Source organism: Strix aluco, chromosome 3 (genome assembly GCF_031877795.1).
Source record: "Strix aluco isolate bStrAlu1 chromosome 3, bStrAlu1.hap1, whole genome shotgun sequence".
In the NCBI taxonomy this organism is placed as follows: Eukaryota; Metazoa; Chordata; class Aves; order Strigiformes; family Strigidae; genus Strix; species Strix aluco.
The window spans coordinates 93,222,555-93,247,677 of record NC_133933.1 but is presented as its reverse complement, the minus strand read 5'-3'; the positions used below and the strand labels follow the sequence as shown (position 1 = coordinate 93,247,677).

The following is a 25,123-nucleotide window of genomic DNA, read 5'->3' as shown; positions in this document are numbered from 1 at the left end:
CTCCATCACTGGATAATGAGCCCAGTGAGCTGCTCAGTCCCTTCTTCCCACATAAAAACCTCACAGTTCTGCTATCAGCCTCAGCATCTTCTCGTATCCAACACGTCATGACCTCTGCATACAAATTATAGACAGGTTCAACAGCAGTTGGTTAAACTGAACCATGTAAGAACTGTGAATTAGTTGGATTGTTGCAGCTTGTTGTATTAAGTCTCTGAATTTCAGAGCTTACCTTAGAGTCACTTCTTTTGGTCTTGCTGAAGTTGTAGAGAAAAAAAAGGCCCAAGCCCCTTAATTTTCCAAATGTAGTAAGAAGTGTTTGAATACACACTTTAATATATTTTCTGTGGCATTTTTGTAAAATACAGATATATAATTATAGATATAATGCATATATAGCATTTACTATATTGATAAAAAGCTAGTCTTTTCACAATGACACACCAGTAAGTATTTACAATATGATTCAAATTTTAAGGAACAAATGTTTCAAACAATATTGTGTGGTTATATGATAACAATAATTTGAGGAAAAATAAGAGATCAGTTTTAAAAAATTCCCAGATGATAAAGTACATACTCTTGCCAGGAACACCTCAATGAACATCCATGCACAACCCTTTTTCTTCCCCTTGTAGGAACATGCAAGATTTAGCTCTTCCACATTTCTACCTAGTCACAGCCCTTAAGATGATGTGGATAATTATCTTTATCCTTTTCCGAGTAGAGATTAATTGTACTGTTCTTCCTATTTAAAGATTTGTCCAACTGCAACATTTCAAACTTTTGGCTAGAGCATGAATTACTATACACAGGTTTCTTGTTAATTTAAACCAATAGAGCTATGACAATTTACATAACTGAAAATTTGCCCATCGTCTACACATCTTAGAACCATTTCACAAATCATTAGTGTGAGGTTTTTTTAATAGTGTTTTTAGCATTGCAGGTCTTTGCTAGGAGGTCTGCCTCAAAGGACACTGCAATGCCAAAACTAGCAACAGACCTGAAGTACACAAATGCTCTTTCTTATCATCATATACAAACACTACCTAGTCATTCATCTGTAATGTACTGTCCACAGTACAGTAGGTGTAAAGATGATCTTCATCTTCAATGTACTGTCGCCCTTTCCTGTGAGGCAGAGAAGTGCTATTATCACATTTTACAGAACTAAAAAAAATAGATATAAAAAGGCTGAGTGAATTGCCCAAGGTCACTTGGGAAGTTTGAGACAGCAAAGAAGCAAGCTCACATCTCAATTGCATCCTCTTGACTTTCCAGCTTTGAATGAGAACTTTCTACATGTCTTCTTTAACATAAACAAGTATGGAACTAATAGAAATAAAGCCTTCTCCAGGCACAGGCTTAAAGACTGCTGTGGTTTCTCTTCTATTCCCAAATAATAAGAGGAGATATCGAAAGGGCTGTTTCTGCATTAATCATCTCCATCCCACTGAAGAAATATTAGCTGCAATCAGTCTTTCTTGAAGTGGGAGTAATTAAGCTTACTGTTTGCCAGAGAAGACAAACAGTTTTCTTGAGAAACACAACAATCCACCTTCAACAAAGAAAATATAACAGAGATAAATGTAAAATCTGAAAGGCCTTATTTTCCTTCAGTGCTGACCAGAGAAGCATTTTCAACTACATTTGTACCCACTTTATAATGCCTTTACGTCACCTGCACAATATAAAGGATTCTTAGCGTACTGTTGAAGACAACCCATTCTCTCAAGCATTAAAATCTGTTCCATAACCTTCGTGGTTCCACTCCGACAGGCAGGCGGCTGAGAGGCAGCTTTTGCAGAAGGACTGATGTGCACTGGGGCTGTGCAGGTACAGATGAGGGCAGAAATTTTGCCATGACAAGTGTCTCCCTGTGTTCTTGTCACTCTGGGGAAGCCTGTTCAGGAGCAGGTTGTGACCTGCATTCTTACAAGTGCCATTTAAAGCCAGAGCTGGGAAGGAAGGGAACCTCTCCAATTCCAGGGCAAAAACTGACTGAGAAACAAAGCAACAGAGAGGCAGCTACAATGAAGTTCTGCTTCCAGAAACACTTGCAGGCAAACTGGGTCATCTGCCTAACTGATACAGGCGATGTATTTATGAGATACTGAGGATGGAGGACTTTTTGCCCTTATTAAAAAAAAACCCACCCAAACCCAAAACATAACACACACACAAACGGGTAAAACCAATAATGGAATTTCTCATCCTGCTTGCCTTTTTTTTTTTTCCTAAATCAAACCTGCATTTTCCTTTAAAAAAAGTAAAAATACAAAAACAAAGATACATTAGAATATCCTACTGTCCAGTAAATGTCTTATAGGCAATATTTATGGAGGCAAAAAATGCATCAAGCCCTTCGACAAAAAATGAAGCACCCTGAAGTTCATTCTGTACCAAGGAATGCCGCTTCTTCTGCTGTTGGTTTAAATTACTATCACCACAATTTGAATATGCATTATTTGTCTTCAAGTACCTAATCATTAATCTATAGACTAATGCTGAAAAAAAAAAAAAATCCTAGTGAGAATGCTGTGCCCTTGATAAGCTAAAAACAGCGTATCATGAGAAGGCAAACTAATCTTTCTGTTTACTTTGTAAATAATCCATTAGCTAAACTTCAATTTTAGGCTGGATTCTTGATGCATAACACTTAAAAGTCCAAATACTCTTCATATCCCTTATAACAGAGAATAAACTTGTAAAATGCCTTTGGTGCATCAGCTTATCATTTTACGAATCTTTTCAAGAAACTCACTAGTACTATAGGAAATGTAAGTGGGCTTGTTTGTGTTGTTTAATACTCCAAGTGTCATTTCATTCTTTAAAGGGGTTAGAACAAAGGAGGGGGAAAGGGGAGGAAGTCTTACTTAATTTGTTGCATATGTCCCAACGTGTTGTACAACTAAGTGTATTATACCAGAAAACTAAAGCAGTCTGCGCTGCAGCAAACTCTGTGTAACTCAAAATAGGAGAATAATCTGGCCACAAGCAAGTCAAAAATTCAGTGAAACTTCCTCTCATATTATATATACACACACTTTACAAGCTACATCGAGTGTCCTTTCATATTCCAAAAGAAATACATTGTAGACACCAAACATACTGTACTTTTACTTAAAGGCTTCATCAAACCATATGTGCAGACACTTGAGAAGACGAGAGTGTTAAGCTTCCTAGGGTCCTAGAGTCAAAGAAATTCTGCTGCCCCCCACTGCTAAGTAAGTGCACTCCTTCCACGGGGGGCAACATCTGCCGATCCGTCATGGTTCCACTTGGCGAGGACCCCAAGAAACTTCCTTGGGAAGAAACAATTTTCTCAGGACTGGCAGCCAGTTTAGGGGATGTGGAAAAGTTATATCCATAGAGCGCACAGGGGCTGTGCAGTCTAAACGTGTTGTAGGAGCCTTGGTGGGTTTGGTTAGTGGTAAAGGCATTGCTGGAAGGGGATGGCATGATGTACTGGAGCTGTGGAGACATCCCTGAAATCTGCATAGATAAGCCAGTCTGCGGGCAGCTGAATGCATCCCCATCACTGCCACTCATAGACATATTCACAGTTGTGCTACTCGTCACACCGACATAGGAGGGAGTCCTCGGGGGTGCAAATGTCTCACTGGTTTGGTTTGTGAGCCTGTTGTAGGTTTCAGCCAAAGAAGTGCTGTATCTGTTCAGGGTCAAGCCTGAGCGGGCACAAGCTGTGTAGTCAGCTGGAGCAAGGCTACAGAGCTGGCTAGTGTTGGGACTGAGGTGGAAAGCTGGAGATGAGCAAGGGGAACCCGGCAAAAGGTGAGGGTGGGTAGATGGCACTCCACTGCCAGATCCCTGGAGTAAAGTAGAGGAACCTGCATTTCCTAGAAGAGAATATTACAGTGTAAGAAGCATGTTGGGAAAGGTTCACTTCCTAGGTGACAGATCAAGACCTTTGTCTTTTATAACCCTCGACATGAAACATGATCCAAATTCATTCAAAATATATTGTACATATGTGCATGGGGGTGGGGGGGGAGGTGTATGGCACAGGCATACTTTTCAAGAAACAATCTGACCAAGAAGGAGAACTGCAGCCATCACTCAATACTTAGAGCTCCTGCCCAAAAGGTTAACTACTCTTTATTTGACACTGGAAGGAAATTGCATGGCAGCTAAGATGTAGCCAAGTAAGTACCACATCACAGGAAGCCTTCTTCAAAATGACAAATTTTGTGTTGTCTATGCTCTTGCTACATCCCAGAATGCATTTCGAGCACTCTCTGCCTGACTCACTGTCAGAGCACCAGCTAAGGAACTGGCTCCTTAGCTCAAATGATAGAGGCTCACACAGTTCAACAGCTTCAGGAAAGTCCACAACTTCAGAACTAAACTTCAGAAGAAAAAACGTCCAACTTCAAGTCAAAAAACTTTGAGAACAAAACTTCAGAACAACTTCAGGAAAAGTGCAGGCTGACTAGTGTTCATGGCTGCTTCATTTCTTGAATGGGTAGGTGGAGGTTTAGGTTTGCAGCAAACTGCAAACCATTCATTTACTGATATCAGAACTTTTTATATGACAAATACCAGTGCTGAATGCTTCTGAAAACACACTGCTTGCTACAGGTGAAGACTTTTCTCAGGACTGAAAGTTTCCCAGCTGCAAGAAATGCTCCCTTTTCTTAAAAGATTTCATCTCCCCAGAAAATGAGCGTAGAAAAACTAATTTGGGTCTTTCACAGTCTCCCAGATGAAAGGTACTTAACAAGGAAGACTCTCCTGTTTGTGAATAACATTAACAATCAAACAGCTTGATGCTGCAAAAGAGATACAGGCTGTCAATAAGTTAACAGGCTTTTGTGATAGGTGAGCTAGTATAAAGAAAAATACATTATTTAGTGAACGCTGCCTGCTGCTTCTTGCTCTGTTGACAGGACACCACAAGCTCAAAGCACCACATTCCAGAAATCCTGGTGTAAGGTGTACTTACTTTTCTTTCAATCTACGTCAGCGCCTCCGTTACCTGAAGATGGGCACTTCCAGAATTAACAATCAGAACAGATTTCTAATGGGGTCTTTCAGCAAGTTTCTAAACCACCCTACTGCTCAAGGCATAGACGACTAAAGATTTTGCAAGGATCCCTGTTCCCATCATCAACAGTAACTTCAACAAGCTCCTTAACCTCAGGCAAGAGCAGAAAAGGAAGCAGAAAGTTCATGGCAGCAGTTCCCCTGCTCTCAAACAGTGCTGCTACATACCAACATGGCAACACAGCTGGTCTGTCTCCTAGACAGATTAACTTCATTGTGAGTTGCCTTTCGGTCTTACATGGTCTGACAAGGTATTTCAGGTCTGATGCTGACTTCTAATTACAGGTCTTTTTTAAGAGGACCATCCCTCACCCCCATGCTTTGCCCAAAATTCTGCCAACCCTCATCCAACGTATCTATGACTTGTCAGAAAAACTCCTTTTTAATTGCCCATATCAAGCACTGATGCTCAAGATTTCTCAAAGGAGTGGGCTAAGGAGAAGTTGACAAAAGTGGTTTCTGTGTATTTCCGTGTTTTCTGGATTTTTGCTCTGAAGATGCTTAATGACTTTGCAATATGTTATCAAGAAAGCAGGTAGGATGTTTGTAAATTTGGTAGCAGGAAATGTGAAGAATCAGGAGCAATATGTCTGATTTAGTTGGGAAAAGGCTGAAAAGTTTTCTATATGCATTGGGGTACTTTGGAAATAAAGGAACTCAAAAGAGTACAGAGACTCCTATCTCTGTCCAAACAGGCCATTTAAATATCTCTTTCCCTCACAGCACTACCTGTACAATGGGGAAAGCAGAAACCAAGAGGTTATGGACTGGGAAGCAGGAAAAAACAATATGGAGAGTAGGTCTGTTTTTTCAAGCTCTAGGATAAAGATAATGTTTGTTGGGACTTTTACTGAACAACTTTTAGGTCTTTAAGAATCAAGAAGGCTTTCCAAAGAAGAAACCCAAATAACGTCGCTACTATTTATTCATTACTTAAGAGGACGCTTCTTCTCTCATTCACTTTTTTTCCCTCTTAAACACACAAGTAGTTCCTGTGTTGGAGTTTGGACATCTACAATGGAAGTCATCTGTAAATGATCTCTACCTTGTGTATCTAGCCAAAGCATAATGCTAAGGAATAGGTTATTCCATCTTTAAATAACTGGCATTCTCCTCCACATGAGATCTAATTTTTCTTTACAACCTAACATTTTTATTGCCACAGTGTTTAAGTTAGCATTAGTTTTCTAACTTAGAATAACTGTGATGAGACGTGATGGCCTGCACTGGGATTGGTTGGTTGCTTTTTCTCTGCAAGTGACACTTACCTAACTTTTGTAAAGCATGATGGCCAAAGCTTTATCTTCATTCATTTTTGTTTTGAAAGAACACAAAGAAGACCATTACCTTGTTTGGGTATCCCAGGTATGTCTTCAAATGTAAGCGTCCTCAGTGAAGGTCTCCAGAACGCATAAGATTCTACCAGAGCTTCCAGTCCCATTCTATTTAGAACAAAAACATCACAGTGTCATGAAACCAAGCTGTACTTTGTCACATTTCTCTGGATACTTTACCTCAGAAACATAAAAATTAGTAACATTTCAGGAGTATTTTGAAGTTCATTTTGCTTTTTAGAAAAGAGCCTTACATCCTTATCCATGAGATCACTGTGATCTGCAGCCACTGGGCTGGCAGCACGCAAAGAGTTTCACAATTCCACAAGTTTGGCTCTCTATTTCAATAGTTTTGGCCTTTTTGGGAGGGTTGAGGGGGGAGACTTGGCTAAAATGACGTTAAATGTTTTCCTAGTATGACATTTCCTTAAGAGCAACTGCTCTAACTGCCAGAGGGATGATCTCCTGTTTCTGCCTAGAAAGGTAATCCACTGACAACTTCTATTAAAACAGAATTCCCAGTCATTACTGATGAATTGGAAAATTGCACTTACAACGTGAGGAAGGCATGGGAGTACAGCTCTTTTGCTACTAAAATGTATAAAGCAATGTTGTGTCTTGGTTATTATGTGCTGAGCAAAATGCCTTTAGAAACTAAAAGTCTGCCATTTTCTTTCAACAGTGTCGTGACAAAATAGAAATAACTGGGTAGACAACCATGGCAGACAGTATTTAGAAGAATCTCTATTTCCTGAAGGTGAAGGCTCATTTGTTTTCTGACATGATTTTATGAATAATGCACCTCAGAGGTATAATTTTGCTGTTACTTTTGGCTGCTGGGCTCCAAAGTCCTGTTAAATGTGAGCATTGGGCACACACCAAATACAAGTGCTTGCCTTTGAGCAGCAGTGCTCTGTAAACTCGAATTATGCAAATAGCCCAATCTGAAGCTACTAACATGTTCTTGTGATACTGCTTCTTCCCCATTACATTTCCAGCAGGATCACAAATATATGTCAGGAAACATTTATAAAGTATTTATTAGCTGAACCTGGACTAAAAAGATAGCTTTCATTTTCTGCAGTAATAGTGAATTTTCATTTCTAGTTAAAGTGGAGATAAAAGCCACCTCCTGGAGGAGTGTAGCCAAGGCGATAATTTATACAAGATGCCTTCGAACAATTTCCACATTTTATCACCACCCTAATTTACGCTATCAAATGGCCAAGTTTATTTAACAAAACAGTTATGTTTTTCCTGAAGTATTTAAAGGGAGAAATTCTGGTCCTTTCCTGAGTAAAAGTTTTTATAGGGTCAAACTTAAGGCCTAACTGAAGAATGAAACTATTCTCAGCACATAAATTCTGCTGCACTTTGCAAATGCACACGGAATGCTTTTAAAAGGTGAAGCTACTGATTTCTGTAAAATAGCCTGTGGGACTGAACGGGAATGACCTGAAAAGGAGTACTTTTAATTAATCAGAATTCTAGCATGCAGCAGTGCAGAGTAAGACAGCTGCAATAATTAAAGCGATATTTAAAAGCTGGATATAATGGTATGACAGTTATTTTTTTTTTTTTACACTTTTGTTGCAGACTAAAATGCCTTGGTGATAAACACACCATCTAGAACAATGAAGATAACAGAATCTTAACATTTAATTTCAATATTTAGCAACAGAGCAAATTAATAATCAACTTAGTAAACCAGGAATTTAAATTAAAAAATAAATTTTCCTCAACAACTAAAAATCTGAGCTGCATTCCCAAACACACTTACTCAGTACCACAGAGCCTATCAAAGAAAACAGCAATACTGACTTCAGCAAAGCAATTTGCAGTGAACAACAGTTTGCAGAGTCACTTCTGTAACGACTGCGTTTGTTACAGTAGAAGCATTCAGACCTCATCTAAAGCCAGTTCTGAAACATTTCCCAGAGGTTGACCCTTCCTACAGGACTGGCCTCCTAACCATTTCTATAAACTATAATTGCCTTTCAATTAAAATATCCTGCTTTTTTTCTAATGCCTGAACCAAACTTACTCCTAGTAGCCAAACCAGAAACCTCTCTGCATATCCCCAGTCCTACAATTGGATTTGCGTGGTTGCAGATGCAATAATCTCACTGCACCTACATGGTCCTCGGGTAATACCAGGGCTGTCCCACCACATTAAATCCAGTTCAAAAGCGGTTTCTGAACAATTCTTTCCTCTCCATTTTCAAGGGCATCTTCCCTTGTTTCATATAACACAATGGAAGAAATTCTAACTCCACTTAAACTCAGAAATTTTAGAGGAGTCAGGGTTTCACACTTCTTAGGAGGCTCCTTAGTACTTGTTTTATAGCTCTGCAAAAAGCATGCATAGCAGAGACATGGCCTATAGAGAGCTGTCAAATAGGACACGTATGGTAAGTTTTTTCTTCCCTAAGTATGCACAGCATGTTTTGTTTCTTCAGTCCTTGCATTTATCTGGAAGTTACTGTTCAGTTAATTTCAAACTAGAAGGCTACAAAGGAGGACAAAACTCTTATTTACGCCAGTGCCTTGGGTGTGCCTTCCAGGCCCCAGGACAGAGCATGGTCAATTGTTTCTTGCTAGAAGACAAAAATCTTAGAGAGCAGCAAATGCAGAGTGCAAACTGAAAAGATACTTACAGTGAATTCCTGTAAATGTTTACAACTACCCCACCCCTTCTCTAACTGTTCATCTTCCAAAAACTGCTCTCGTTTGCTGTCCAGTCTCAGCATTTATGCAACTCGAGTGGAAGCGCAAAACAGGCTTTAATGCTGCAGCCTCTGCTAAAAGACAAGCTGAATAAAGCAGCTACCAAAAGATACTCTCTAAGCATTCCTACAAGCACAGTCTGCTCCCTTCTCTGAAAGGCTAGGTCGTAAATATAGCAGCTGTAGACACCAAACGCCATGTGGTCACTGGAACTGAATATGCACCACAATTAAATGCTGCTTTTTTTAGCTGAAACGGTTTAACATACAATTCATAACAGGCTTAAGTATTTTGCATTAAACAGTCTTTGGATAAAATACCTCATCAGTACTGGCAGCAGGGACTAGACCTAAGTCTCCACTTCGCACTACTCAGATTCTCCATTGTTATTTTGAAACATTCATGGATCAAGAGAGAACAAGCAATTAATCAATCCAACCACAACAGAAGAAGTGGAAACCAGACTTGTTTCAAGGTTATCTATAACCTAGTAGGAAAGGCATTCACCTAGGAAGTGGATTTAAAACTCCTTAGGCTAAAGAGACACTTGAACACAGGTCTCCCACCTCCTAGACAAGTGTACTAAACATAAGGTTACTGCATGAGGCAACTTAGTTTCTCCCTCTAAGAGAAAACAACAAGCCATTCATCCATACTAAATGCCACTTACACGCAAGAGAACCTGGATTTATAGTTTGACGTTGGTATCTGCAATTTGTGTCTCCAGCCAGAAGAGGAGATATCAGGAGTAGCCTGAAATCACAGACCTGAGTATGCATTAATTCCATGTGCAGTCTTCACAGTATGCCATTACTTCCACCGAAAGGGAACCTGAGTATATGCGTCAAGCCAAGTGCCAAACCACTCTAGACCTAGAGGGTCAGAGGAGTAGGAACAGGAGCCCACCATGGAAAACATTATTGGGAAACCTAGGTGCTTCCTCAAGGAGTCTGAGTCCTCAGACTGATCTGTCAGTAAATACAGGTATTCCCCTCGACCAGCCTTCACAAATGGATTTCATAATCACTAACAAGCCCACCTCCTTTCCCAACACCTACCTGTTACGTCCCGAATCTCTAAACCCTTTGGCAAATGGATTCCTATCAATCTTCAGACGGGTTATCTGTGAATATGATTGGAGAAATTATTACCTGCAAATTCGGCTAAGTAACACACAAAATGACTCGACAGAATTAAGCCAACAGTGGAGTAGAAACATCTTCACATTTGCATTAAGACTGTTGTCCTGAAACACAGCAAAACAAGGGCCAGCCTTCTGATCATTATTTTTGCAAATCCCCAGAGAAGCTAATAGGTATTTAATGCTACCAAATGGCAGGTTGGAATTCTTGAGAAAAAATCTTCTGGCAAATGTCGTTCTTCATCTAAGAGAGTACACTGCCTAACTGCAATAAAATCTAAATTAAATTTTACTTCTGTACAGGTCAAGAAGGAAATATGAAAAGAGAGATTATCTCTAGGCTATTATCCTTCATAAAAAAAACAGTAACACCCCCCCCAAATACTTGTAATTTATTTAAATAAATGGGATACACACTGAATAATTATATTTCAGTATTTACATGGCTCTCCCATTCTTGTCTTTGTAAAGATAGCAAGGCATATATAGTTTCCCAAACTATAACAACTTATAATAACTTAGTAACTTAAGTGGAATTTACAAAATGTCACAACACTAACTATGATGTCACTATGTATACTTAATTACTACCACTTAATTATTACCACTTAAGCAAGTGGTAATAAGAGCCAAATGCTGGAATCACACAACCTGCAGTTTACTTTTGACTTCGAATCTGTGTGGACCCACATAAATTGCAGATAATAATATATGCTCAATGCAGCTAATGAAAATGACTGCAACTTTCTTCAGACCTCAGCTGCTTTGTTAAGGTCCTGGGAGTTTTGAAATCACTGGAGTCAGGAACAAAAGTGCTTTAAAAATTCTATACAGACATGTATCTACATTTAAAAGTACAAAAACACCTTTAAAAATTAGACTGCTCTTTGCCTTGTGCTTCAATGCTATATTTATAATTAAGACACCGTTAACTATGCTAATCAGACTGTGTGATCTCCGTAATACAACTGACTTTTTACATGCAGCAGCTAAGCCACATGGCCTGAAGTCTCAGCTGTAGCCTCCAGGCGCTGCTGCAATACTACTAGTGAAGACTACTTGTAATACGAAAAGGGTTTAGACGATGCTTTTTAATAAGTGGTATAATAAAAGTACCTGCTTTTCTTCCACCTCTTACTTCCCTGTCTACTCTGAAAAGCCTGTAAAGTGCTAAGCAGAAAGCCCAAGTTACCTGTTGATTTTGGTACGCTGTGACAGTAGTGAAAACTGTCTCTGGAAAGGAGAAGGCCTTCACCCCTTCTCCTGAAGGAATAGGCTTGACGGGGGACAGATCATCTCCACAGTCTTTTCGGATGACGTGGACACGAGGCTGGTATTTATGCATAGAGTGAAGGATAATCTATGCAGTCATGAAAGGAAAAAGATAACATTTATTAGAAAGGACACCCTGCTGTTTCAGGACTAATAGCTTTTTGGAACAGATTATGGTATGTGTTTACCATGCCACTTACTGGAAATCAAATGTTTTCTTTAACCTCTGAAGGTTCTTATTACAGTAGTCTAATCCCTGTGCATTTATGTTATTGCCAACCCTAAGCATTTAAAGATTACAACTCACAAGCTCCAAATTCAGAGGCTCAATTGAGACCAGCTAAAAAAAAAAAAAAAAAAAAATCAGGAGTGAAGTCCTGGTCCCACTGGGATTAGGAAAGTTTTGTCACTTTTTTCCACTAGAGCCTGGATTTAATGTAACAGAATTAACAGCAGCAGCATTTGCCTTTTGTTTTTGGAACCTTCGGGATATGCTTGGAGCAGTTTTTTTCCTGATATCCCGAAGGCTGGAAACATACCTTGTTTTGAACACAAGCTGAGACTCACACTCTGAAGAAGCAAAAATTTAAAGAGTAAAATGATACCAAAATCCAAAACTCTGAAGTGTTAATAACCCTACATTTATAATACATATAAATAATACCAATATACAAACCCCTTCCAGCATACCAATGCTCAGTTAAGAATAAAGTATAAACAAAAAATATATGAACTAATAGTGCATAAAATTAAACACAAAAAAACCTCTTGGTATTGCTCCCAAATTTTAGAGATCTAAAATACAGAATTTTCCCTCTATTTAACTCCACTTCAGCTAACCACTACTAAAATAGAAGATTTCAAGAAAATAAATAATTGGAAGCTCAACTATTATTGTTGGAAGGCCTAAGAAATTAGTAACTCAATAAATAAATAGTCCTATGGCTATTGGCCTGTGGAACCCCTAATCAACATTCAGGGGAAGCTTTTTAATTTCCTGCTCCTTGAGTAGCCTCAGAATGTGCATGTGCTCAGGCACTTGACAGAGACCCTATGCCAGACACCGTGGAAGTTCATTCATCCAAATGACATAGAGGACATTACATTCATTTGGATAAACTAGAGTTTGGCTAGTTTAATACACTTGCTCCTGGCCAGATGACATGACCCCATTTCGGATAAGCCAAGTTTCTGGATAATCAGGGGTTTTATTAGCCTGTAAGTAAGGTTTTGACAATGACATCACAAGCTCCAATTAATTTGTTCAGGGAGTGCCCTATGGATGTTCTCATATGAAGCCTTTTCCCAGTTTCTGAAGTCTTGCACAGAGCAAGATTTTTATCATGCAAATGTGTATTCTCTTTTACAACACTCCTTTCAGTTCTCTGCTGGCAAAGATCTACAAAATGAAAATGTAGAGAGGACAGCACATTCCTGACCCTGTTTTCCTGTGAACACCCAGTGATACCAGGGAGGTACTGGTGCAACAGAAAAATAATGATCAAGGAAAGCTCTGTTCCACTGTTCAAACCCATCACTATTCTATGTCTTGCCATTTGCTTGGGTGCCACTGAGTGTGCCACATTCTGCTCCCACCCCAATTACTTCTCTCCATCAGCTCTGCGGTGCAAACTACCGCTTGCCTACACGGCAGACTTGACCGTACGCAGTGATAACCCAGGCAGCCACAAACAGCTCTGCTCATGTATCAGAACAAGCGAAGTCACAGCAGCATGGAGATGAACACCTCCCACTCCTTATCACGGTGGCTATTACAGCTATCCTTGTCATCTTTTAAGAGCAATGTGGCTTGGCTCTGTGCTATACTGAAACTTCCTGTGCTGACACACCGTTAGATGACTAGCAAATCCATAGCAAGAAATCATTTTTCCTTGATTTTGTATTGTGCCTTGCACAATGAGATCTTTGCTAATGATCAACACTCTGAATTCTAAATAAATAATACCTAACTGCAGAGCCCTGCTGAATTAAAGAGCAACAGTATGAAGATAGGACATAAAAGGAGAAAAACTGTTTAGCGAAAACTGTTTAGCGCTATTATTCTATTATTCTAAGCATCACCTAAAGCTACTGTGAAGAAAAAGCTAAGCAAAAGGAGACTCTGGCTTTTCATTTTGCAGTGCTTGCACATTTAACAGCACAAACGGGATCTAACAGCTTATCTGCAGAAGCAGCAACTTTCCCTTCATACCCTTAAAAGCCAACAATAAAAACCCCCAACCAGAACAAGTCTCACCAAACGCCAAACACAAACTGGGATTACTTTCAACTCAGTTGAAGAGTCTTCCTCTCTCTACAAATCCCTCACAGGGCAAGACCAAAACACTTTGTGGGGAACAAACCCCCCCTGACAGAAATAAAATTACAGTTTGACCACAGCAGCTGTCAAGACATCATTATCAGATGGAAGACGCAGCAGCAGGGAGCCCGCAGGTAGGCAGCAGAGCAAGGCAACAGCCTGGCGGAGCAAGAGCAGCTAAAGCACCTGCAAACGCACAAACCTGGGATTACCTTTGCAATACGCCTTTCGGGAGATGCTGCCGTGATAGGGCCTCAGAGCTGACCAAGAGCCCGGGCAGCGTTGTGGCACAACCATCACAGCCAGAACAAGCGAGAGCCCAATATTCTTTCACGAGGGAGATGCCAATCCTCCAGCAGCTTGGTGGTGCGCAGACAACACAGTCACCTCCCCACCACCAGCACGGTCTTCACCTTGCCGCTGTTTTTGTCAAAAATCCACTTTCATCCTCCTTGCAAAGCCCATGCATTCAGGCTTTCTTCAGTCAGGGAAGCGTGTGGGGCCGAGAAGCATGGATTCCCTCTTCACAAAGACAAAAATCGCAAGTGCAAATGCTGATGTTTCCCAGCTTTTCATTGTGACAAGAGCATATAACTACCCACTGACTGTAAGCAGAGCTTGCTACTTGGAGCCAAGTCTGGGCAGAGTAACAGTCCGCCTTCGCTTCCAGCCTCACCCCACTTTCAAATGGGGAAAAAAAAAAAAAAACAACCACCAAGGAACAATTAACACGCTAACAGCCTCATTTTCACTAAAAGTTAAAAGATGTTCCTCTGCATCAAAAAATACTCAGTTGAAAAGCATAGAAATAGCATCAAAAATATTGACTTTTCCCCTCTACTGAAATTCAGATTAAAAACTGCATCAAAACAGAAAAATCAGCCAGCTCTAACCAGCCGGAGGGAGAGACTGCTTCTACAATGCAGCACTTACTCCACAGATGAGAGAGGGACGAGAGGCATTAACAAAGAGCGCCCAGACCATGCACTTCTGTGTCAACTACAAAATACAAATTTATTTTTCCTTACCATCACAACTCAGATGAAAGACACAAATGTCACAGTATGTGTCTTAATGATGCCATCAGGCCTTAATGCCTCTATAAGCACACAGTCTTTCCAAAGTAGGGAATTTATCCTGGGACTCTATTTTGAGATCAAAAACACACAAGGAATCCTTACAAATCCTTACAAATTATCCTTACAAATTTTGCTGGATATCCTCAGCCTGCAAGTGGAACCCATGTATCAGAGAGTATTCTACGTGCAGATGTACTTCAAAATCTCTCCACGGAACAGTGCTATAAAATTACGTCGTCACAAACTCCCACTCAAAATACTGATGAAAATAGCAGCAGGCAACAAGGAGCCCAGAAAGCATTCGAGCAGCGGAGCAAGTCGTCTTAGAGATGGCTGATCTCCTTTCACAAGAAGCTAATACCAGGCCAACACAATGCAAAGGGAGCGGGCTGCCATGAACTACTACCACAGTATAAATACTGCACAGGAATATTTAGCATCTGTTTGCAAATACTGTCCCCCTTCCCATGGACAAAGGTCACTTCTCTCACTGACTCTGAGAGTTAATACTCTGGAATAGGTACAAGGGCTCCGGGTTGATCTTATGGAGCTCCCTACCTCAACGCCTGCAAGATCAAAACCTAGCCCTGGGATTTTAACACAAATATTCTGCAAAATGTTACACCTCTGAGCAGCAGGGGAAGAATAAAGGAATGATTTTGACAAGGATTAAAGCCCCGGAACCAGACAGCACAGAAAGCAGACCCAAAGAACAAAGCCCAACACTTCTTGAACTACTGGAGGAATCATGGCAGAGTGTAGAGACCCCACCAAGGTTTCTCTGAGCCATTCTGCCTAAGGAGGGGAAAAAACCTCTAACTTTCTAATAATCTAAAATATACCCCACCTCCCATACAGGGGTGAGAGAGTCAGAACACTTGATGTAAAAACAAATATTCGAGGGACAGTACAGCCTTGACCCCTAGCTCTTCTAATCCCCCATCCCTCCCCTGGTACCCTCTTGAGAAAAATGGTTCCTTCCTGCTTATGAGAAACAATTGGTTTTTATATTCATCACAAAATATGATTATTCGTTTTCCATTATTGCTGGAGGCATTCAGAGGCTACATAGCTTTTTCAATACAGCATTCCACACTACCATAGCTTTAAAAGAAAAAATGTACCCATTGGAAGAGACACTTTTCTGCTTTCTGCTTTTGCCTTTTCTGGTAATTATGAATGACATGTTTGCAATTTCCCAGATTTGAGAAATACAAAATTATTTTACAGTCATCCTTCTTTTGTCCTTTTATTTTAATACTTAAATTTCCATTTTGGGGAGGAGGGGCGCTGCCATAGCTCTGAATCAGTTCAATGTGTCTCAAATCACCGTACTAGGGCTTTGCTTCACTAGTTTCCAAATCGAAACACTTAACTAAAGATCAGAAAATTTATATCCCCCCGCATTATGAATAATGGCGTGCTGTGTACACTACACAGGTTTCAGTTCAGAATAAAAACAAAGCTAAGATCTGGGATGGAAAAATACAGCAATACAATTCTCTACATAGCCAAGATTTTATCACAGGGCAGTCTGCAACTGCAAGTGCACGGGTGGACTGCAGCACTTACACACCGCCCCCTCTGAAACGAGGGAGTACAAAAACCAGCCAGCCTGCTCTGTGGAAAAGCGACATTTTACCCATTTGCATCTGCTTCACTTTTTAAAGCCCTTACAATAGACTCAGGACTCAGAGAAAGCAATTCCCACTCAAGAAGAGTCACAAATACACGAATGCTGGGGAAACTAAGGGAACTACGTGTGCTAACCTTAACTCAAATGGACACTGCCAAATCAGACTCCACGACTGTAATTCTGGAAAGAAGCGATATAAAATGTCTTTCTTACCAGCCTAAAGAAAAGCACTGCTAACTTAAGAGTTGTGAATAGCCCCACATTCTTTTTAAGGATGACAGCAATAAAATTATGAACAGTATTATATGAAAAGGAGGCTTTTTGTCCTTGTTATCACATTCACTAGCTCATTCCAGCCAGTCTCCTGTATCCCTGCCTCTGTAACATAAAAGTTGTAGCTCTTGCACAATTTGACCAGACTCTCATGTTAATCTCCTTTGCAAACATAAACGGGGGGAAAAAAAAAAAATCTCATACTTAAACTTGGACTATGTATTGACAAAATACCTGGCTTAATGTCACAAAGTTACAACTATACTGAAAGATGCATGTAGTACTGTTGTACTCTGTGCCAGGTACATTTTCTTTCACTCCCTTCCATGAAGGAGAAAGTATCCTGGTTAAAAAAAAAAATCAGGCTACACTAAGGACAATGGAATCCACATCCTGTCTCAAAACTTGCCTCCAACATCTTAAAACTCTACCACTTGGAACTCAATGCTCCTTCTGAAAGGAAGCCAACATTTGCCATTTATTACAAAATTTTGCAAAATTAAAGACTTCACCCTGACTAAAAACAATTCTCATTTTTTTAGTTATTTCCTAAGGTGTCAAGTAAAGCTATTTTAGGGATTGCTGGAAAGATACTGGCTTACATCTGTCATGTTTCAACAGTTTTGAAGAGAAAAGGAAATATTAACATAACACATTTTGTCACATTAGATAATGTCATAACTAAACAATTTAGAACTTGCAAACAGAACACTCATACTGCATACGTCTTCGCCAGTTTTTTCAGAAGTAATGAGCCTCAGCTGTGAAAGGGTCTTGCTTCATAAGGTATGTAATAAATCATTATCGGAGCAAACCCAGCTCCCATGTTGTTCATTTTTGACTGCAATTATTAACACCTCATGGGATTTCACACAAATGTTTAGGTTAAGAAAATAGTTAAGTGTATTTTTATTCACATGAAGTTATTACACACTATTAATGTTTCTTCTAGCCACTTGTGAATTTAAGCGTCCTTTTTGATCGGAGTAAAAGTTGCAAGTAACACACTCGGTGGGAAAACATGAGAGCAATTCTGCCCCTTCATATTAGGCAATTTAGCCTTGTAAAGTCTTACTTTGCAGAAGGAGTTCTGTTTTTGAGGGGGGAGTAAAACAGCAGGCTCTAATAAGCAGTTAATTATCGGAGCAGAAAGTAAGCAGATTTTAGATCTGGACAGTAAAGTTCCAAAACAGCTTTGAAAAGTCAAGCCTATTTCTGGCACCCTGAAGCTGTACGTCAGAGTCTTTTAGGACTGAGCAATGCGCCTACATATAATACCGCAAAAGAGCAAGTACTCACGTGCCCTTGATCGTCCAGCTCATTATTGGTAAGCTTCAGTTTGTCAAAGCTGATCACTTGTCTCATCCACGTCTCCCCGGAGGCAGGTGAATCAGGGTGAATATAAACACGAGGCGGTACCGGGGAGTCAGCATTACCAGCCACCATCCACTTGGAGCTATGATAAACATATCTATAAAAAGAAAATAAATACCTTTTAACCACAAAACCCAAAATAATTTATCAGACCCATTCAGTATTAAAAAAGTAGGGCCCATACATACAGCAAGAACCCACCAATTAACAAAACATTAAAGGACAATAAATAAAAGCTATTTTTTTAGTTTCAAAACATAGTTCCGGTATCTGAAAAAGTACTGTTAAAATCCACGCTCTGGTTTGATCTTAATCTTCTTAAAATCAGTAACAGCCTGAACACTAGGCCCCACACTGAGCTTCAAGCTGGTGTCAGTTCATTGATTGCTACAGCTCTGCTCTGAATAGGCATCAGCAAACAGGGAAGAATCTAGTCCTTCATTTATCAAATTGAGTAGTAATTCCATATTTGGAAGATTTAACATGTTGAGTCTAATATAAGAGTCTATAAATAAAGCTATTGAAGGGAAGGAACATTATGATTGAGAAAAATAATGAAACTATGTCAAACTACGCTTTTGCTAGTTCTGTAAGCTCATATTAATTTTCTCGAATAGTATTGCAGAAAGGCTTAAAAATGAAAAAACACAGCCCGTATTTCATCTGATAGGCCAATGCTGACAAAGTCATTTTCTAATAAAAATAGTGCCTGCTTTGGTAGAAAACTTATTTTGAAGGCAGATGCTTCACAGATTGATTTAAAACGCACTAATTAAAAACTTCAAGGTATTTTTTTCAAGTACAGTAAAATTCCAGTAATTCAGCTATATTTTTAAATAAAAACAAGAGAGACTTTATCATTTGTTTGTACAATTCAGTTCCTTATTAGAAAAAGACAAACAACATAATTGAAAATGAAAACAAAATGATCGAATACACACATCGCTCCTTACAATTCATATCAAGCTGTAAAGCTAAGATCTAGAATGGTGGTGAAATTCTCTTCTGGAGACAAATCCTCAAGCCCAGATCACACAGTCAACCGTTGTAACGTTTTTCATTTATTTTATATTTGTCGATTTATACTAAATACATGCTTTCCTTATGAAAGTAAATAAAGCCTAAATATTTTGAGCAACAGCTTTAGCTTCCAAATATGTACAAGGTCCCATTTTGCTAGAAATCTAGACCAAGCTGTAGTTTTCTTCATTTCCATTTAGTTTTGCTATCTGCTATGACAGCTAAAGACTAGGCTCCGTATGTGAGTGCTGTTCTATCTTTCAAATCTAAAGATCTGCAAGACAGTTTGTAAAGCCACATGAACAGCCAAAGTTACAATAACAGTCAGCAATAAAAAAAACCATAGATTGCACAACAGAGAACAAAAAGTGGAATCAAGTAAAGCATGAAACATTAATATTTAGTGAAGGTTAAAGGCGTGGTACTAGTACATGATTAGTTAAATTTAAGTTTGCCAGCTAATACTGCCCTTCACACAGCTTTTAAGTTACCTCACTTATCTGGGCACCACGTATCACACTGGGCAGACAGTGCAGTTCATTATGACTGTTATTTATTTTAAATGAAATGAGGTTTAAACAACTTATATTCAATATAACTTTTTAAGTTTTAGTATTAACATTTTTATTCAATTTGGAATAATTACCTCACTTTCTCTATGAATTAAGGAATTGCTCAGAACTTCTAGGAATTATATGCTTAGACTGCTAAGTAAATGTACATGTGCAACACAAAGCGAGAAAAGGGCTTTCATTTGAGCTGCACTGCACTGGTCCAAAGGAAAAAGCATTTTTTCTCTACCGTACAGTCAGAAAAGCCTCCCCTAACTGTATGCACTGGACATCCTCAGCACTGCTATCTGCACCTTGTTGAAAAACACAAAATCTAAAATGGTCCTAAGAAACGTCTTATACACCGCACGAGAAAAGGACCAAATTGCAGTCAATAAGGTAAGGACACGCAAAAAACACAGGGCAGTGTCTGCTTAGGAAACAAGGCAGCATTCCTGCAGAACCAACTTTTTAGTCTTAGTCTGGAATATTCCTAGTTCTACAATTAAATCTGCAGTGGTTTTCCCTACATTATGCTAAGTATAGGGTTGAAACAATCAAACCAGCAATTGGTAAGGACTTGATCCTGCCTCCACTGAACTACTTGGCCAGGCTCCTCCTGGCTACTACGGAGCATGGGATCGCATCTGTAAAGCAAGACCTACAAAACATCTACAACTCACAATAATAACTGCTGCGGGCCCAATCCTGCAAACATTTCTACAGGACCAGTGGTTTCAGCAGAGTACAAGTAGCTCCCTCGAAACACGACTACCCTCGAAACAGCGAGCACGGAATCCCTACTCTTAAATGTTTGAAGCACAACTACTTTTGCTCCTCACGTTATTCTTCAGACAATAAAGCCATTAATTCTTTAAGAAACGGTAATTAGAAACACTACTCTTTGTGAATCTAAGCAACCAAATATCTGAGTGATAAACAGCTTTTAAATTACATCATCAATTTGAAGCATGACCAAGAAAGTTATACACCATTAAATCAGACATCAATGCTATTGTTATTAATTAATGCTAATGCCATTTAGCACTAGAAGAATGTGCATTTTCATATTTATTTGTTACTAGGAAATAACTCCCACTGACATGATGAGGAATAAAATACGATAACATTTCCTGACCGCACTAGAACTGCATTCTCTGAAAGCCAAAACCTGAGCATCTGCCTGCAGTACATACACTACATAAGGCAAACGTAGAAAGAGCTTCAACATAAATTTTAGTTGGTTTTGCATACTCGACACAATTTTTTTTTTTAAACGCACTGGGATGAAAATAGGAATCTGAAGGAGAGTTAAACACAACCTTCTGCTAATTTATATAGTGTTAATGTTTTCTTCCAATAGCCAAGCTCCCTACGGCTTGCATCATATGTTTTTTGCCTTAAAGTCACCATACCTGTATCTTTTGTTATCCACTGGCACAATATCCATAGCAATGTAATACTGCTGATGTGGGTCTAAACCTGAGATCTTCACTCTCATCGCGGGAAACATCCGCCTGAACATGGAAAGAGAGAGGTCATGTTTAATATGAAACAGACTCGAGAACGGTTGTTTAGGAAAAGTAACCGGTTCGTGGGATTTTTCTCGTTCCTCCTTTTAGCCTACATAGTCCTTTTGGACGATTATAGTTACATAGCCATGAAATGGCCCATTCGATATGTCAAAACAGATTTCTAAAGTGCATTTACTCGAACAATGCTTCGTATGTTTTGGGATACGCTTTGGGAGTACAGCTATTACCACATCATTTCAACTTTATTGTTAGACAGTAAATCATTTGGTTTTGAGACTTGACTTTAGCAGTACACGCATTTAAAGCCCGTTTGAGGTATTAGGTAGAAATGTATTTCTGGAGATGTGCAAACACCACCTCCACCCAGGAAGAGCAATACTTACAGAAATGCAAATTGCCACTGAAGTTTCAACTGACAGCAGCAAATGGTGTATCATTTCTGTAGCAGCAAATAAGAAAGCTAAATACACGGTGATACAATTATCACACCGCAAGGATGCAGTTATAAAAGCCAACGTGCCATGCTGTAACCCAACAATATGGTCTTTATTGAGACGGGACTTCCTGTCTGCAACTTACTAAAGGTGAAGTGCAAGAGCTACCCTGTCTTTGAAAGGTATAGTAAAACTTCTTTATTGAAAGCAGAAACGAATCTACGAGGTAATTTCTAAAAAAAACACCAAACAAACGTTCATGATTTAGATCCTTCTGCGGAGAAAACAGAGTAATTAACCGATGCGGCGGTTTTAACGCAAAAATGCACTTCTTAGCTCACATTTGGTATGCCTTTTATCAAGAAAGTTCATTCCTAAGTCAAGGAAAAAAAAAAAAAAAAAAACACCAACAAATCCACGTCCTAGTGACGAGCTGACTGCAAGCTAATGAAAGGTACTTTACTGTGGTTTATAAACCTGAAAGCCATTCCAGTTTATTCAGTATTTGCTGCTGTTCTAATTAAAAAAAAAAATCTATAAATCAATTAGAAGTCGTTACTGGAAAGAAAAATCCTATCTCCGTTATTTCTGAATAAGCAGGAGGGTAAACCTGACTGCGGTTACCTAGTTTTCGCTGTTATTTCAGTGCACCTGTAAGATAAAACAGAAAATCCCCGACTGGACTCTCTTAAGACAAATGTTGCTTTGTGCTGTTTAAGACTGCGTTTCAATCATTAATAAAGCCTCTCTGAAAATGTAGAAGGTAGCATATGGATTCAATAAAATATGTTTTTGTAATTTCTAATAAGTTCAGATACTTTTATACTGCCCAGGTTTTTACCATGTGTAGCCACTGGAAAGGGGAAAAGTTTCCCCGCCGAAGGACACGGCGCTCCCAGACCTCGCTCGCCCTAATAATGAACAGGAAACCCGAAACGCCACATGCTCCCGTGCCCACCTAAAATTATCGCCATCTACCTGCCTCGTAAATCTGGGGGGTGCGGGAGGTGTGGGGGTGTTCCCCCGGTTTTTGCCCGCTTTGATGTGCCCGCCCGCCCGCCCCGGGAGGAGAGCCGGGGTGGCGGCCCGGCGGGAGCCCGTTACCTTCCCGCCTTGGTGATGATCATCTCGGTGCCGATCTCGTGGAAGCGCTTCCAGAGCTCGGCGCCCTGCAGCTCCACCCGCGGCGCCTGCGGCGTGGGCAGCGGCGAGCCGGGCCCCGAGCCCTCGGGGGAGCCGCCGGGGGAGGCGGGGGGGGAGGCCGGCGGGAAGCCCTCCTCGCAGCCGCCTGCGGAGAGAGCGGAGAGCGGGGGAAGCGAGAGGGGCCGGGGGGGAGCGCGGACCCCGCGGCCGGCGGGGCTTCCTCAGCCCCGGCCGGGGCCCGCCGGGCCCGGGCCCAGGCCGCGGCCTTGCGCGCCGGGACGGGGGGCGACCCAAAGGCCGGGCGGCCGCGCCGGGGCGGCCGGGCGGCGGGAGGGGCTCCCCGACGCCGAGCCCCGGGACCAGCCGCCGCCAGCGCCGGACCGGGCCGTGCCGGGCGTGCGGCGCCCCCGGGCCGGGCCGGGCCGAAGCGGGCGGCGGCAGGTCCGCGGGGCGAGGCCGGCGGCGCGTTTCGTTTGGGCGCGTTTAGCGTGACCGCCGCCGGCCGCGGCCTGCTGCCCCGCCGCGCGGGGGGCACTGCTGTCCGCATGCCGGGAGCTACGGACACGCGATGTGTCTGTGTGTGTGCCCGACAGACACGTACACACCGAGTTGCGTGTACACTTCGAGCAGCACACGCACACCTCTGCACTGTAAACGCGCTTTCCCCCCTCCTCGGAAACGAGCCCGCGGCTGTTGCTGCCCCGCGGCGCCGGCAGCCGCCCCGATCCGCGCCGCCCCGCCGGCCGGGGCCCCGGGCAGCGCCGCGGGTTTTAACCGGCAGCGCCGGCGGGGAGGCGCGGGGCGTGGGGGTGGGGGGTGGTGAAGGGGTGCCCATGCAGCGCGGAAAGACAGGAGGAATAACGGGGAGAGAGAGCGCCGGCTGCGGGTGGGGAAGGGGGCAGCCGACGGCCGGGCGGAGGAGGGGGCCTCCCGGCCGGCAGTCCCGGCGAGCGGCGGGGCGCGGGGCGGCACTCACCGGCGGGGGCGCGGGCGGCGCAGCCCAGCTCCATGTCGCCGCAGGTCCTGCCGCCGGCGGCAACGGCGGCGGCGGGGGAGCTCTTGGCGCAGCAGCCGCTGCCCCCTTCGTCCTCCGCCGCCTCGTCCTCGCCGCCCAGCTTCCGCCGCTTGGGCTGCCGCGGCGGGGGCGGCGGCGGCTGCTGCTGCTGCTGCTGCTGCTTCTCGGCCCCGATGAGCGCCTCCACGGAGAAGGCGTGAGCCTTGAGGCTCATGGTGGTGCCGGGCGAGGACCGCCGCTTGTCGGCCATGCCCGCCCCCCTACAGCCCGCGCATCCAGGCGCGCCGCGGCCGCCGGCACCGGCACCCGCACGGCCCGCCGCGCCGGCCGCCCTCCCGTCCTCCCGACCGCGCAGGCAAGGGGCTAGGGCTTTTCCTCGCCTTTCTTTTTAAATCCGAGTTATCAGCCAAGTTTTTTTTTTTTTTTTTTTTTGGGGGGGGGGGGTTGGTTTGGTTTTTTTTTTTTAGAGAGGAAAAAAAAAAATCTATTCCTTTCTGCAGATGCGCTCCTTCTCTCCCCCTCCTCCTCCTCCTCCTCCTCCTCGTTCTGCCCCGTCTGATGGGCCAGGCAGGACTGACATGGGTAACAAACGCTCTGCGGACACAAATTAGGGCTTGTAATTGAAATTTGTTGCCTTGATCTGTCAGCACGTCCAGGCAGGAGACCGGTGGGAAGAACTCGCTCATTAGTGTCACTGCGGCGGCGGGGGCCGGGCGGAGCCGCGGGGCGGGGGCTTCGACGGCCCGGCCGCCCGCAGCCCAATCAGCGCCGCCCCGGCCCCGCCGCCCCGGCCCCGGCCCCGCCGCCCCGGCCCCGCCGTCCTACCAGGGGGCCCCCGCCGCGGCGGCCGGGAGGGGGGGGGGCGGCGGCCCCGCCGTCCCGCCCCCGGCCCCGCCGCGCCGCGCCCCGCGCCCAGGCCGAAGCAGCCCCGCGTTCCCCCCGGCCGATGCACCCCGCAATACACGCTAATGAGAAACACCCCCCCCCTTCCCCCCTTCGCATCCCCCCCGCGGAGAGCGGGCTGGCCGGGAGCCCCAGCTCCCTCCGAAAGGCAGAGGGAAGGGGGGACCCTCCCGGGGCGCTGCGCTTCGCTCGGGAAAACCGGTCGGACTTAAAAAAAAAAAAAATGACGTTGTGCCGTTTCTTGCTGTTAGGGATTAGTAATTATTAGCATTATTCAGCTGTTGCACTCGGAGATT

General features: G+C 42.6%; 1 protein-coding gene across 1 annotated transcript; it reads right to left on the bottom strand.

Annotated features, from left to right (window-relative positions):
- Window positions 1-316: 316 nt before the first annotated feature.
- TBX18 (T-box transcription factor 18) lies at window positions 317-24,540 on the bottom strand. Its single transcript, XM_074819630.1, has 8 exons — window positions 23,886-24,540; window positions 22,871-23,054; window positions 21,213-21,314; window positions 18,152-18,323; window positions 11,465-11,632; window positions 10,190-10,254; window positions 6,418-6,512; window positions 317-3,863 (listed from the first exon to the last, which is right to left on the bottom strand). The coding sequence occupies exons 1-8, from the start codon at window positions 24,172-24,174 to the stop codon at window positions 3,139-3,141; spliced, it is 1,800 nt and encodes a 599-aa protein (XP_074675731.1). The 5' UTR covers window positions 24,175-24,540; the 3' UTR covers window positions 317-3,138.
- Between the last annotated feature and the right edge of the window lie 583 nt (window positions 24,541-25,123).

What these genes read in the sequence shown, in the direction of transcription:
- TBX18 (XM_074819630.1), bottom strand. Translation starts at nt 24,174, where the DNA reads ATGGCCGACAAGCGGCGGTCCTCGCCCGGCACCACCATGAGCCTCAAG. An exon ending in GTGGATAACAAAAGATACAG is followed by an intron (nt 18,324 to 21,212) that starts GTATGGTGACTT and finishes TTCTTTTTATAG; the next exon opens with ATATGTTTATCATAGCTCCA. An exon ending in ACCTGGGATACCCAAACAAG is followed by an intron (nt 3,864 to 6,417) that starts GTAATGGTCTTC and finishes ATTCTCTTCTAG; the next exon opens with GAAATGCAGGTTCCTCTACT.